We start from the raw sequence: 16,951 nt of genomic DNA, 5'->3' as shown, positions 1-16,951 counted from the left end.
ACCCAGGAACTTGAACTCAGTGACCCTCTCCACTACTTCGTTGTTGATGAGCAGAGGGGAGTGGTCAGGCCTTGATCTTCTAAAATCCACTATAATCTCTCTTGTTTTCTTTATATTAAGCGCCAGGTTGTTATTATCACACCAGACTATAAGGTCCTCCACATCCCTCCTGTAGGCAGACTCATTGTTGTTTGTTATGAGACCCACAACTGTGGTATCGTCTGCGAACTTGATGATGTAATTGGAGGGGTAGGAGGGGGAACAGTCATGTGTGAGCAGGGTGTACAGTAGTGGGCTGAGTACGCAACCCTGCGGGGCGCCGGTGCTGAGAGACAGGGTGGACGAGGTGTAGTTGCCCAGTCTGACGGCTTGTGTGCGGTTTGTGAGGAAGTCCAGCACCCAGTTACACAGTGTATTACACAGACCCAGGGTTTGGAGTTTACTGATGAGTTTACAGGGGAGTATGGTGTTGAAGGCAGAGCTATAGTTTGTACAAATATATAATAATTTAGTTTATACAAATTATCATACTGCTGTCACACATACCTAGTGTATACAAACTATCATACTGCTGTCATCAGGCCCGGACTGGCCATCGGGAGCACCGGGAGTTTTCCCGGTGGCCTGGCCTGCACAGAATTTTTTATTTATTTTTTTTAATTATACTTTTCTTTTTTTTATAATTATTATTTTTTTGCCAGGCCATTGTTTCTAGTTGTGGCAGCGGCGCGGCGCGATAGTTAGATAACCTAGGTGGGTGGGGAACAACCAGGATTTCACTGTCTGCGACAGAGTTGGAGAACTATCTGACTCTCTCCCTCGGATCACACACACACAATGGAGCCGTGCTGCCGCTTGTGATTGGTGGAGGCGGGACCAGGCGATACAACTGATTGACAGTGGAGGCGGCGAATGGAATGGCAGATGGCACTCTGCAGAATACTGTAACAGCCAGGCAGTGAGCCAGGTAGTTTTGTAATAATGAAAGGTCTGTTATTTAATGTTTGTGTAAGGGCTATTTTAACTGTTGATGGGTAGTGCATCAGTAAAGTGAATATGGTATTGTGCTCTTGCTCTGTTTGAATAGGTGGAGAGAGTGGTTAACTGTATTATAATAGTAAATAGACAAATATGTTGTGCTCTTGCTTTTTTCTTTTTGAAGGTGGAGAGAGTAGCATTGCTAGTGCCACAACAGTTTTATTTGAGGTTCATAACAGTACATTGTACTAAGCAATTGTTAGCTCATTAGTTTGTGATTCACATGCACTAAAATTCACCAGAATGCAGGAAATTAAGTCTTTGTAACAAAAAAAATCCTGGTGGGGGACCCCCAGACCCCCTGCTTAAAAAGTGGCCTGACTGGGGCTATATTTCACGCTATATCTCCCGGTATGAATTATTTCCCCAGTAAGGCCCTGGCTGTCATACACGTACCCTAGTGTATACAAACTATCATACTGCTGTCACACGTACAGTACCTAGTGTATACAAACTATCCTACTGCTGTCACACGTACTAACATACTGCTGCCATACACACACTAACATACTGTACTAACATACTGCTGTCATACACATACTAACATACTGCTGCCATACACATACTAACATATTGCTGTCATACACATACTAAGGGGGCTTTCACACTCAGCCTTTTGTATCGAATCACCGTCCCGGAGCACGGGGGGCAGTGTTCTCACTCACCACTTTTGGGGTGCGAGTCGGCGCTGAATCGTTTCACCCCCCGCTGAACGGGACCAGCTGGCAGAGGTGGTCTCGGGGTCGGTCCCGGGAGAACGGGGGGTGTGGCTTTGCGAGCTTGTACCTTTTCACGGGCGTGGCGCCTGGTGCTGACATAACGTCATAAATTTTGTTTGCCATTGCTACGTCTATTGTCTATACATTGTTCGAATGCATTTATTTCTATTAGACCAGCAGTGGTGCCCAACAAGTCGGCCGTGGTCGACCAGTAGATCGCTCAAAACGCTCAAAAGCGGACTCTACAACACCATCCATTCGTGATAAAATATAACTTCATATTTATTGGCAATTTGTTCATTTTATATCAACATCCAGAGTCCGCAGTCGTGTTAAGACATTCCCGTTTACATTTTCGGTCGACCAGTAGATCAATGACATTCAATATAATCGATGCGAGCAATGTTACTAGTATGTTGCATGTGTAGTAACGTTAGCGTTAGCCGTTAGCTTAGCGTTATTGGTAACCCTGCAAAACGATCAAAAAGCGGACTCTACAACAGAGTTCCATTCGTGAGAAAAGGGGGGTGGGTTATATTGACAAGGCTTGACAACAGAGGTTCAAATATAACTTCATATTTATTAGTTATTTGTTTCTTTATATCAACAACCATTCTCCAGTCTCTGTGTTAAGACTTCCTGTGTTTACATTTTCGAGCGTGACATCATCGACTACGGCAAGCTTACAAGCTCAAAACGCAAACCGTAAACAAAACCCAGAGCGCACCCAGACTGAAGTGTGTACACAAACTAGAGGGGGGAGAGGGGGGGGGGGAGTTCGAATCAGATCTCGGTACGGGCAAAACGGAACGAAATAGAAACGAATAGGGTGAGTGAGAAAAGGCCCTAACATACTGCTGTCATACATATACTAACATACTGTATAGGGATGCCCCGATCGATCGGCCACCGATCGTTATCGGCCGATAATCAGTATAAATATGCGATCGGTGATCGGTGATAATGCTTTATTTTCGCCGATCGTCAAAACCGATCTCACTCGCTGTCGCTGAGTTCAGTCTCAGACACCGGGTGGTGCGGCGTCTGCTCATCCCTCCAGCCCCTCCTGCACGCATGTAAACACAGGTCTAGTAGTCTAGTGGGACGGGACACGGGAGGACGGCGTCTCCCTGAGCTAACGTTAGCTTAGCTACCGTTACATAATGACCCAGTCAACTATTCACTTTTAGTTTAATAGATGATGAGGCATTGTCTAACCGAACGGTATCTAGCCGGCCAGCTACCGATAGCTCCTGACATCAACAAACGCTGCAGCAAGTCTAGTAGAGACGTGTATGATACCTCAGATAGCTCACGTTAGTGCAAGTTAGTTCACTGTTCAAAACGAAATGTCCCATTGAACTAAATAATTCACTGAGGCGTTGTATTATCGTTATATATCCGGCTAGCAGTAGCTACAGATAGCTCCTGATATCAATGTCTTATAACACTGATTCGATGCGTATTCGAGCTGAGGGCATGTTGAATGTGATATGACCACAGTAACGTTATACCAATAGGGTCCAGCTGCAGCGCAGGAGAATCAATCCTGGCCGTAGCTCGAGGCTACTCGAGTATAGGTCCAGCTGCAGCTCCGGAGAATCCTGGCCGTAGCTGGAGGCTACTAGAGTACACACAGACAGTGGAGTCTAATTATATAATATATATATTTTATAAAAAAAATAATAATAATAATATAAAATACATTTTAATTTTTTTTAATCAAAAACGATCGGTATCGGATCGGTATCGGCCGATATGGCTCACGACGATTGGTGATCGGTATCGGTGGCAAAAAACGTGATCGGGGCATCCCTAATACAGTACTAACATACTGCTGTCATACACATACTACCATACTTCTGTCATACACATATTAACACTTTAAGTGCCGAAATACGTGTTTAGGCGTCCTTCCCCGCCATGCTCAAGTTGCCGAAGACGCCGTAACTCGTCTTTGATATCAATATTTCAAAAATCTGTGATCGGATTCATATTTCCCATCCGCTGGCCTGAGACCCACCAAAAAGCTCCACTGAACCCTCTAGCGGTTCAAGAGCGCCATCTGGTGGCCGATCGGCGCAATCGCCAAACAGGAAGTTACTTGGACGATGTGCTGTTCACCCATATTACTTCCGGGCACTCGGTATAGGTCCCGGCACTCTAGCTCGTCACAATACATAGCGATCCGTTGCCAATAACTCGATAAACAACATGATTTGGACGTATATACCATTATACAACCTGGAAATGGACCGGGTATTTCAACATCCCATAATAGGAAAATGTATACTCCACGCTCATCGCCCAACGGCGCGAGGATGATACGGTAAGATTCAGCGTTATTTTTCAATGTCTTCTATACTAACTGATCTGATGAACATATGACCCACATTAGATGAATGGTATAACGCTGCCCACGGAATTATAAACGCCCCCTCGGCCATCCGGTCAACATCAGATGACGTGTAGTAACTTCTAGAACCATGTCCAGTTGGAATTTTTTATATCACGCCGATTGCCATCAAACTGTATTTCATCATCAATATAATGCATTTGGGGCTATAGATCACGTTCTGGAGAAAGCTGCAGAAAGAGATGAAAACATACTTATACTTTAGACCATACTTTAGTATGAATATGTGAATGAAAAAGTTTAACGTTGCTTCACCCTGAACATTACATATAGGACATTGAATGGGCCCTAATAATGGCAATCTAGCAATATAATCTAAAAAGGTATAGCCCTGCAAAGAAGGGGAACTTCTCCATAGACAAATAGAGCTGGCAACCCACGCATGGTCATGAATTTAACCTCCGGCAATTAAAGTGTTAACATACTGCTGTCATACACATACTAACATACTGTTGTCATACACATACTAACATATACTGCTGTCATACACATACTAACATACTGCTGTCATACACATACTAACATACTACTGTCATACACGTACCTAATGTAGCATCCACATATTAACGTACTACTGTCATACATGTGCCTAGCATCCACATATGGACATACTGCTGTCATACACGTAACTAGTGTATACAAACAATCATACTGCTGTCATACACGTACTAACATACTGCTGTCATACATATACTAACATACTACTGTCATACACATACCTACCATCTAAATATGAATATACTGCTGTCATACACATACTAACATACTACTGTCATACACGTACCTAGCATCTAAATATTAACATACTGCTGTCATACATTGGAACATTGTCATACATTGAGTCCATTTCATTCAACACCTTCAAGTATAATCTTAGGAATTGGTTGATAATCAAAGATGTGAACACAGATGTGTATACTATGTGGGAATGAACTATGTATATTGCAAGGGTTGAATTATGTGCGTTATTGCTAATGTGTTTGTACTTCTTTTTTTGTACTAGGAGTAGGTACTAGCCCATTATTTCTGGCAGGGGGACTGCCAATGTAAACTAGGCTTTTGGCTACAATTGGGTACATTTACATTCTATTTTATATTTACATTCTATTTGATAAAATGTTGCTTAACCCATTCAGTGCCAACCACGAGATTAGTCGGGTTAACTCGCCATGCGTTGAGTGCCAAGACCCGAGAAAACCAGAGAAAACTCAGGTTTTAATCGTTATTTCTTTTATTAGCAATATCCATTCATTTTTCATCCATCCAGCATGACATTATCATTGGGAATGGGTCTGAGCTCGAAAAGGGCAAATACCACCGCCTATCGTCTCCCGGATGGTATTGCACATCATTGGATTGGATTGGATGGGACTGTGCATCAGAGAAAAACTCCGGTCCGGGGTTTTCCCATCTCGGGCAAGCAGTATCTGTTACCACATTCACTGGGGAGGCTCGGAGCAGCTTTCGATTATGTGTTTTGGTGCTATAACGTTGGATCAATAAACGCGATCAATATTTGGAATGGCGATCAGGAATTGGATTAATATTTTTGCAGAACATCTGATCTGAGGTAAGGACTCTATGTTACCAGTCTTGGATTAATCAGATGTTCCTATCACCGCTATCGCAGCGTGTGTGTGTGTGTGTGTGCGTAACGTTAGCCGTATCCACGGCATGGATAATAGATTTTTCAGCCCGCTTCTTTAGCGTGCATAAGTACACATATACTATCGATAATCTAGCGTTTATTTGAAAACGATTCATAAATCAGCCGTAAAATGACAACGTGTTTTGTGTATTCCAGTAAAGGGCTTGTAGAAGCAGAAACCGACTTGGTGGATTTGTATTGCTAGAATATCAGAATTCATATCGTTTAGACTAGTGTCTTATTTATGTTTAAACACTAGTTTCAAGTTTCAAGTTTCAAGTTTCTTTAATAGTTGTCATACAGAAGTACAGAATACTTTCATACAAAATGCTTCTTACTGTTACGCTCCAGAGACTGTGCTAGACAAGATAGTATCAAATAACATAGTATAGCATGTAAATTAGAAGTAGAAAATGAGGTCACAGTGTTCAGTATAGACATATGTACAATGTTCGATGCAGAATAGACGTAACTGAGTTACCATATAATATACAATACTATGCAGTGTACTAATGTACAATACTATATAGTGCAAAGCAGAAATGGGATGAGGTACAATTTAGGTACAATTTACAGTAAGGTGTACGAGTTGTAGTGCAATCCTTCATCAATAAATATAAAGTGTGGGGAGTGGGTGCTACAGTGTGTTTGTTTAAAGTGAGTGTGTGCTATAAAGTGTGTGGAGTGGGTGCTACAGTGTGTTTGTTTAAAGTGAGTGTGTGCGTGTGGATGTGTGTGCTATGTGCGTTTGATGGTTGTTGTTGTGTAGTGTTCATTGTTCGTTGAGCAGCCTGATGGCCTGGGGATAGAAGCTTCTTCTGAGTCTTTCTGTGCTCGCCTTGAGACTCCGGTATCGCTTGCCTGACCGCAGCAGTTCAAAGAGGCAGTTGTTCGGGTGACTGGAGTCTTTAATGATTCTCTTAGCCTTGCCCCTGCACCGCTTGTTGTAAATGTTCTGGAGGGTGGGGAGCCGCCCTCCAATTGTGCGTTCGGCTGAACGTGTCACTCTTTGTAGTCTGCTTCGGTCTTGTGCAGTGCTATTCCCAAACCAGGAGGTGATGTTGCCAGTCAGGATGATCTCTATTGTACATGAGTAGAAGTTCTTAAGGATCTTCTGACTGACTTGGAACTTCCTTAGGTGCCTGAGGAAGTAGAGGCGTTGTCGTGCCTTCTTCACAACACTGTCAATGTGTATGGTCCATGTCAAGTCCTCGGATATGTAGGCTCCGAGGTACTTAAAGCTGTTGACTCCCTCAACCGGTGCCCCGTCGATGCTGAGGGGGCTGTAGTCCTTGACCCCCGACCTCCTGAAGTCCACAATCATCTCCTTTGTTTTGCTGACGTTCAGGGAGAGGCTGTTTTCCTGGCACCATCCCGCCAGGACCTTGACCTCTTCCAGGTAGGCCCTCTCGTCGTTGGCAGAGATCAGGCCCACCACCACTGTGTCGTCAGCAAATTTGATGATTGTGTTGCTACTCCGCTGAGCCACACAGTCGTGTGTGTACAGGGAGTAGAGGAGGGGACTCAGAACACAGCCCTGGGGGGCCCCTATGTTGAGGGTGATGGATGAGGAGGTGCAGTTGCCTGCTCTCACCACCTGGGGTCTGCCCGTCAGGAAGTCCAAGACCCACTGGCAGAGGTCATAGTTCAAGCCCAGGTCCCTGAGCTTGGCTATGAGTATGGAGGGGACTATGGTATTGAATGCCGAGCTGTAGTCGATGAATAGCATTCTCACATAGTTCCCCTTCCTCTTGTCCAGGTGTGATGCTGCTGTGTGCAGCACATGGGCTATGGCGTCCTCCGTGGACCTGTTGGGGCGGTATGCAAATTGCAGGGGGTCCATGTTGATGGGGAGGGAGGAGCAGATGTAGCCCTTTACTAGCTTCTCAAAGCACTTCATGGCTATGGAGGTGAGAGCTACAGGGCGGTAGTCGTTGAGGCAAGCAGGCTTGGATTTTTTGGGTACAGGGATAATAGTGGACTTCTTCAGGCAGGTGGGGATGACAGCCTGTTCTAAGGACAGGTTAAATATGTCAGTGAATACCGGGGCCAGTTGGTCGGCACAGACTTTTAGGACGCGGCCGGGGATGCCGTCCGGTCCTGCTGCCTTCCTGATATTCACTTTTTTAAAGGTCCGCCTCACCTCATGCTCTGTTACCCTGAACACTGAGTCTCCATCAGCAGCAGACCCCCCCCCCCCCCCCCCCCATTGCCGTGGCTTGTGGGCTGGTGTTGTTATGGTGGTGCACTAGGGGGCACACCACCTCCATTATAGCCCCACTTCTATAAGTAACCTAGGTGATCACAGTAATCTCATGCACCTGCCAAGGATTTACTTTCAAACCTCACTGTTGGAACTGCTTATCTGTAAACAAACAATTGACAACTGTTCTGTTCAACATCATCATACTATCATTCACCTTTGGACAATAAAACCCTGTAAACCGTACCAGCTGCAACTTGGACATTCAACTTATTCAACATCCACAACTTTGGTACTGAGTAGAGAAGTAATTACGGGTGCATCGTGGATGCCTGTCAGCACACCCAGGAATGACAGTCGGCCACTACAGGGCTATTATCACGGATTTGTCTGGAATTCTCCAAAATCTCCAAAACTATACTCGTATTCAAAACGGTATAAAACGGAAATGTACCAATGAAAAAACAATCTGTTTTGTACATGTTGACTGCAAGCAAGTCATTGATAAGCAAGGGGTGTTTTAGACCCATAGCCATAATTTAAGATATAGTTTAGGCGTTCGCAAATTTCCCCGACCTCCCATTGACTTCCTTACTGGCACGCTAGCCCTAATATGGTCAAAGGGGCGTGGCTCTGAATGAGTTAACACTTCCTGTGCCGTTCACGTAGTTCTACGTTTCTGTGGCCCAGCGCTTGAGTGCCGGAAACATACTGTAGATCTACGTTTTTCTCTCTGTATTTCTTTTATTTGCTATTGCCATTCATAATTTATCGAGGCACCTTGTGCATGCTGTTCTGAGTGTGTCTATGATTGCAGACGGTCAATACCGCCCCCTAACGCTTTGTGGCCGCTATTGCACACCATTAGAAACGATGTGGTTTGTTTTCTGGGCCGAGCTGAGCCATGCGGGCAAGGTTTAAATACTCCGGCAAGCCAAGCGGTCACCATCATACATCAACGAGGCTGCCCCCCCCCCCCCCCCCCCCCCCTCCTTCATATGCAATGCCGAATAACGTGGCACGGACTCCCGCAACCAGTACTTCAAATGGCGATCAGATAATTGGATTATTTTTTTTGCATTACATCAGAGACAAGGTAAGAACGCTATATATCAAATCTTGCGTTGATCTGATATTTCTTTCTCCCGCGATCGAAGCTGTCTGTGTGTGTGTGTGGGCCGTTTACCGTTGGTGGCAGGAGGGGGGGCGCGCGGGTCTAAACCACATTTCATTCTTGCATGAGGAAGGATAATATCGATAATCTAGCGTTGATTTCAGGATAGAGATAGCTGCTATCATGTTTCACTGTAAGCAGAAAATGAACAATATTATGGGGGTGGGGAAAAGAAAAGGCAAACTAACATAAATACACACACTAAGAGGGAAAAGATCATCTAGAGCAGTGGTTCTCAACCAGTGGAGGTTATTGTATGTATGTTGTGTATGTCATAAATGTCTATATGAATTGAAAATGGGGGACCCTGATGGAAACAAGACAAACGTCTTTCTCAGGTCTGCATCCCCTTAACAATTGTATGTATTGAGCCGTACTGTATTGTACCCATTCTGCAATCTGTTAAATAAAGTTTTCATTCATTCATTCATTGCATGACTACTAGTGAGGCAGTGCTTCACTAGTATACAGATGAAAAAAAAGAAGAAAAAAAATATTATTACATATTTTTATATTTTCTTAACACTTTAATCGCCATGGGTTAAATTCATAATTTACCATCCCTCGCCAGCTCTATTTGTCTATGGAGAAGTTCCCCTTCTTTGCAGGGCTATAACTTTTTTAATTCTATTGCTACATTGCCATTATTATGGCCCATTCAATGTCCTATATGTATTGTTCAGGGTGTAGCAACGTTAAACTTTTTCATTCACATATTCATACTAAAATATGGTCTAAACTAAGTATAAGTATGTTTTTATCGTTTTCTGCAGCTTTCTTCAGAACGTGATTTATAGCCCTAAATGCATTATATTGATGATCAAATACAGTTTGGTAGGAATCTGTGCGAGATAAAAGGTTTCAACTGGACGTACTTCTAGAATGATCTACGTATGATCTGATGATGACCGGATGGGCGGGGGATCGTTTATAATTCCATGGGCAGCGTTAGATGATTCATCCAGAGTGGGTCATATGTTCATCAGATCAGTTAGTATAGAATACAATACGGTTTAGCGTTAGAATGGAGTAAGTCGCATGTGACACAGCTGCTCACCCGTTATTTTTTTTTTCATTTTAAAAACATATTTATAAACCATTAATGCGTTTAAAACTTGACGCATATATCAACTGAGATTATCAACTAACTATATTGACCAAAAGAATCGAGATGCCAACAACAAGGAAAGACACAACGAGACCAAAACCAGTCGCAGAGGACCCGCCTAAGGAAGCAGGATTCGTGCGGCAAATAGCAGAAAATATAGACGTGACAGTGGCCGCTTCAAGTTCAACCCCTTCAAATACCTCCGCGGACACCGAATATATCATCCGGAGAATGGAGAAAAATGGAGATTACAATAACCCAAAAAGTAGATGCTATCAAAGAATCTATCGAAGGCAAAATAGAAGCGCTAAGAGCGGACGCCGATGCACATATTAAACGCACCGAGGCTCTGGAAACAGGTATGGAAGTCCACCAACAAAATTTCGTTCGAATCTACAAAGACGTAGATGATATCAACGTTAACCTAACTGCTGAGATGAAGGGAAACTACAAAGAACTCAATACGGAGCTCAGCGATATAACGATGGAGCTTAAGTGAATCAATGAAGAACAGAAAGCCAAAATATTCGAGATGGAATATCAAAAACGCAAGCTGAATATTCGTATAGTCGGTCTGGACGAGTCGGTGAGCTGCGCACACCCTGAAGAGTTTGCCACAGAATTACAGAAAATCTTGGGAACAGAGATCCTTCCTAAAGTACCAGAGGTGGAACAGTGCTACAGATTGGGGACCCGATCCAATGACAATAACGTTAAGCCCAGAGTGATATTGGTTATCCTGCGCCAAGTCAGAATAAAAGAAATGATTATTCGTGAAACTCGCAGGATGAAAGGCAATCTGAAATACAAGGATATACCAATACACTGCTTTGAAGATTATTGTCGTGAGGTAGTGGACCTGCGTGCCAAGTTCAAGACGGTGATGTCTCAACTCTATCTGGAGAAATACAGACCCCTATTAATATACCCTGCAATACTTCGCATCGTCGATAAACAAGGAGCAAGGGTTTTCCTCAACTCGCCTGAAGATGCAGCCAAATACATGTCTGCACAACACGCAGGATAGTGTACAAATGGCCTTTTAATCTCTGTTATGCATGGACACCATATAGTATAAACTTTAATGAACCGATGATTTGGGACAGAGAGACCTACGAGCTCAGAGTTATTGAATGCTTTCCCCGTCGGGATTCTATTATTGCGGACATATTGGATTCAAAATTGGAACACTCCAGAACATACTGGAACATTCGAACACTGTAAAAACGACATATTGGAATAATCTAGAACATCTAATGCCCGCTCTTAACTGAACGATTTTCGGCCGTCCCAGACGAAAGATGACCAATCGTGGCATAATCTGTGGTCGTGGGTGAAATCGTGGATCCAAGACGCTGGTCGTACGTCGCACAGTGAGAGAGGTTCAAAGATGACCGACGTGCAAGTCTTGCGATCAAAGATGCCTGCGACAAATATCTGACAGTGCTTGATATTCTACGACCAGCGTCAGCTACCAACCAATAGAAATGCAGCATGATGACGTGTGATCAGTGCGACCGCATGATGACGTGTGATCAGTGCGACCGCACATGTGCATTTATGTGAGACTGTACAAATCCAATATGCCGCCCCGCAAACGGACGCCAATTGTGTGGAGTCGTATCAAAGAGGAGAGGCTTGTTGAGTTGTGGCAACAGAAGCCATGTCTGTATGATGTGTCCTCCAGCTGTTACCATGACCGCGTACAAAAGGACAAAGAATGGAAGGAAATAGCGGAGGAATTGCAGCTCCCGGGTGAGTTTAACGTTAGTGGCTAGCTAGCTAGCTAGCGGCTGGCTAGCTAGCTAGCTAGCACACACACACACTATGCAAGTACAGTCTTGTTTCTGTCAGCCCACTTTCAGTGTACATTAACTAACGTAATGTTGTTATTGCGCTTCACAGCCGAAGAGGTGGTAACTCATGCAGCGTCCCTGCGCACCCAATACGGGAAGCTATTGCATCCCAAACCGAGTGGAAGTGGGACAAAAGACCCAACCCAGCGACAGACATGGATACTGAAGTACCTGGACTTCCTCAAGCATCATGTATTGCCTCGTCAGTCCTACAGCACCCTGGAGGTATGTGTATATTTGGAAATTGACAATAATAACGTACTTACTGTACATACCACTAAAGTTGTCAGACCGTTTATTTCTTAATAATGAATACTATAGTCTGTGGTGGCCTTGACTTCTTAAATTTCTCTTTTAATTACACGTTTAAAATCAACTGGATGAACGTTTCTCTGTAACCCATTCTATTTGGAATTTTATACCAAACTATATATTTTCCATATATCTACAAACTATATACTGTAGCCCCCTAGCCTTTGTAAAATACCCTGTAACCCACTGCCTCTCGTGGTTTATTGCTTAATTATCACCTTGTACTGTGTCCTACAGTTCACAAATGGTGTCACCTGCATAATCATTGTGTGTATACTTGGTCAATAAAGATTATTCTGATCCTATGTCCTTCATCCAGCTAGATGATTCAATGCCAGTGACGGACAGCTGTGCTGACACTGCTGAACAAGATCCAGAGAGTGATGACCTTGGGGAATCAGCGGCGTCAGAATCATCAGCACAGGACCCACCAACCCAAGTGTCCAACGTGTACCGTAGCCGTACATCCACACCCTCACCCGCACCCACACCGGGTGGTCAGGCAAAAGTGGTCCGGCAAAGGAGCAAGTCATGGGAGAGAGGGCTGAACCTTGAGAGAGAGAAAATTGACCTCCTCAAGCAAGTAGTTTCAGACAACAAAGATGATGATGAAGATGTAATTTTTGGTAAACAGGTGGGCAGTGAGATGCATCACGTAACAGATCCTGTTGAAAAAATGCGAGCAAGACGGTCCATCATGAGGATGATTTATGAAGCTCAGGACAGAAGCATGTCAATACGTCAACAGATGCAGGGTCCTGCATCACAGCCGATGTATCACACCTTCCCACACAACACACCACACCAGCGGCAAACGCAAACCTTTCAACCCTACCACCAGCCTCCTGCCACTCCCAGTTCTCAACCGTCTAGTAGCTACATGGGGATGCTCAGTGAAAATTCAGATACGCAGGCTGAATATGATTTCTGATAATCAGTACAACTGGTAGTGTGGTAGTGCCATTGTCCACTTGTTTTTTTTCTTGTAATTTTAATGATGTATATTTTCTGGGTCTGGTGGCCGTGGGCTCTGACTGGGGGGGGCCGTGGTTCGGGGTCTCTGCGGGTCGAGGCATTAAAGAGGCGTGATGCTTTGGCCCGCGGGGGTGCCGGACACCGGGTCCTCCGGGGTTGGGGTTCGCGGCTGCCGGGCTCAGGAAGCCCTTTTTTTTTTTTATAGTAACAGTTTTATTTTCCTTATACTTTGCACTTTATTTGAAGTTTTCTAGCCCCTGTTGAGCAGTGAACAGTAAGTTCATATACTGTAATTTCTTAATTTTTTTGATATCTTGAAGCACCTTCTTACATTCTGAAACACCTTATTTTACATTCTTTTTTGTGATCAAAAGGGGGAGCAGAGCATATATATACTGTATTTGTATATACTGTATAGAAATACTGTAATTTCTTAATTTTTTTGATATCTTGAAGCACTTGATATTCAAATAAAAAAATAATTACTTTGATAAACCATTCCAGTTTCATTTATTTACATTTCTCAGACAAACAAGGAAATAGAATGAAATTAATAATAAAGCAGTTATAATAAAGACAAAGAAAATGATTAATTGGGAGACACCATTACTGTTATGCCAGAGCAGAGTATTTCACGTACCAATCAGGGGCTGCATTCCACTGCAGGACAAACAGCAGTTTTGGCTTTGGGAGAGTAACTCATGTTGAACTTTCCTAGACCATGGAAATAATATAGCACGGAATGGTACTGGTACTGTGGTACAAGTAGGCTGGCAATATGTAAATAAAAGAATTCGTTTATAGTCTTGAGAAGGCGTCTGCCAAATCTACTGCTGGTAACTTGTATCGGGATTATCAATGACCCGTGTTAGATTGATATTTCAATTTTGTAGAACTTCAGGGTCAAGGTCCAGCAGTCTTACTTCCATCCAAGAACATCTACAAGTAAGCTAGTGACCACTGTCCCTGTTGTCCATTCCTCCCAGGAATCAGGGTCCTCATTAATTTTAATTAATTGTGGGGACCTAGTCTATTAACATTATATCATATCATCAACAGTGTATATTTGCATATCGTATATGTCACAAATGTAACAGTACTATATACCTGTATGTCATGCATGTCCCTATGTGCCTTTAAATAAAACAGAATAACAAGGTTAGCCTGTAGGCCTACCTATATGGTTATCGTATTTAACGTGTGGATATTTACGTAGCTTAACATGTAGGCCTACATTTGAACTCGATAGGCCCTACAGAGGACTAGTAGGCCTAGGCATATGTTATTTTCTTTTAGGACATGTATAATGATTTTAGGCCCAACAGTTAGGCTATGGTGTATAGGCCTAGTGTTCAAACACCATCTTTATAACCAAAAAAGTACAAAAGGACATTACAACATGTCTTCCTGCCAATGCACAGAACCTGATGGTGAGACAAAGTATTGTTTCAGTGTGTCGCGCTGCTCCTTTGCAGTTCTGTTGGCATTCCGATCCCTGCTAGCAGGCACTGATGCCAGGGCGGCATCACTGCGCCAGCTCCCAGGGATGATGTGGTGGTCCTCATCCTCCGTGTCGACCAGAGCAGGGGGGATGTAGGTGTCTGTGGCCTGGGCTCGTAGGTAGTTGTGCAGGGAGAGAGCAGCCAGGGTTATCTGGGACACTGTATCTGGTTCTAGGGGAATGATGGTGAGAAAGACTCGCCATTTGTTGGCAAGTATGCCAAACGCATTCTCTACAACACGCCTCGCTCTTGACAGTCTGTAGTTGTAGACACGCTGGTCATGGTCAAGCTGTCTGAAGGGGTATGGCTTCATCAGGTGTGTGTGGAGCGGAAAAGCCTCGTCTGCAATGAACATGAAAGGGGTGACTACATCTGTACCTGGCAGACTTTGGGGTGGCGGGACATTTAACTGGTTGCTGTCCAATGCCTTTTTCAGGTCACAGTGGGCATAAACACCTCCATCAGACACTCTGCCCTGGGTTCCAATATTCGCATAGAGGAAACGATAATTGGCGTCTACAACAGCCATCAGGACCACAGAGAAACGAGACTTGTAGTTCCTGAAGGTGCTCCCACTGTTGCCTGGTGGGCGGATGGTGATGTGTTTTCCATCTATGGCTCCGAGACAGTGAGGGAATTGCCAATTCTCCTGGAAGCCACTGGCCACTGCTCTCCACTCAGCCTCTGTAGTCGGTGTCTACACAAACAGACAGACAGACTGCATCAGAACAGTGACATGAATCTATCAATATTTATCTGATCTAGGTATGATTGTCCCATATGTTACATTCTAGCTGCTTCTAAATGGATCTTACCGTCAGGTGATCCTTCTTCAGGACCTGGTGCAACACCTTGCATGTCTCCTTGACAATCACACCAACAGTGCTCTGTCCAATACGGTACTGGAAGCTCAGGGAAGTGAACGACTCTCCTGTCAGCATGGAGAATGATTGTAGAATATCATTTATGTATGCGCGTCGACAAATAAATGTGCCAAACTGCAGCATATCAGAACTATTAGACTGACACATTCTATAGTTACATTCTGGTCACCGCGGATACACTGTAGCCTGAGTTCACTTGGGTTTACCCTCCACTACAACCCCTGATTATTACCTGTTGCTAAGTATCGCAGTGTGATGGACAGTCTCTCTCTGGCAGTGATCGCTCTCCTCATCTGGGTGTCTGCTTTGGAGATATAAGGAGCCACCAGCTGTAGCAGATGATCGAACTGTTCCACATCCATGCGGAGTAGACTTCTGAATCCACTTCGATCATCTGTCTAGAAGTACAACAGGCAGACTTTAATGAGTGCATTGAGAACAACACAAGCTAGCAGTGAGGTAAACAAGCTCAACATTCATTAGGAGGGTACGACACATGTAGCGTAAGCATGCTGACGTTAGTATCTAGAAGTACAACAGGCAGACATTAATGAGTGCATTGGGAACAACACAAGCTAGCAGTGATAACAAGCTCAACATTCATTAGGAGGCTACGACACATGTAGCGTTAGCATGCTGACGTTAATAACGTTACTTACCTCAAGTTCCATTTGCAGGACTGGCATTCCCAGTTGGCCTCTTTTCCCTAGCCACGACTTTGTTCTCTTTCTCTTTTTTTTAAATATAGCCGGCCTCTCTAGGCACATAAAAGCCACTATGGCAAGTGTTCGCTTCCTGGACATTGGCATGTTCACAGTCTGCTTCTTCTTCGTATCACGACCGTCTTGTTTACAACTCGTCAGGTTGACGCACACTGATGACACACAGGATAACGCTTTATGATGATGCTACGCTTTATTATGACGCTACGTAGTCTGCGTCGTAGCCTACGACTCTCATCGCACAGTGTACATGCATCAGATTGATGGTCGTACCCAAGATTATTCAATTTGTGTCGCACAGTGTGGCTTGCAAGGAACTTATAAGATGCAAAATATCTCCCAGTTAGGAGCGGGCATAAAGCATTCTTTGATATAGGGAACATTCTGGAATTAC

General features: G+C 44.0%; 1 protein-coding gene across 1 annotated transcript; it reads right to left on the bottom strand.

Annotated features, from left to right (window-relative positions):
* Nucleotides 1–14,841: 14,841 nt before the first annotated feature.
* LOC311223674 (uncharacterized protein) lies at nt 14,842–16,716 on the bottom strand (the record flags this gene model as incomplete). The annotated part of the gene is made up of 4 exons (XM_084308446.1): nt 16,495–16,716; nt 16,068–16,233; nt 15,767–15,882; nt 14,842–15,648 (listed from the first exon to the last, which is right to left on the bottom strand). The coding sequence occupies exons 1-4, from the start codon at nt 16,642–16,644 to the stop codon at nt 14,842–14,844; spliced, it is 1,239 nt and encodes a 412-aa protein (XP_084164572.1). The 5' UTR covers nt 16,645–16,716.
* Nucleotides 16,717–16,951: the final 235 nt, after the last annotated feature.

Source organism: Notolepis coatsorum, assembly GCF_963971535.1.
Source record: "Notolepis coatsorum genome assembly, chromosome: 1".
Classification (NCBI taxonomy): domain Eukaryota; kingdom Metazoa; phylum Chordata; class Actinopteri; order Aulopiformes; family Paralepididae; genus Notolepis; species Notolepis coatsorum.
This window is presented reverse-complemented; position numbering and strand designations above follow the sequence as displayed.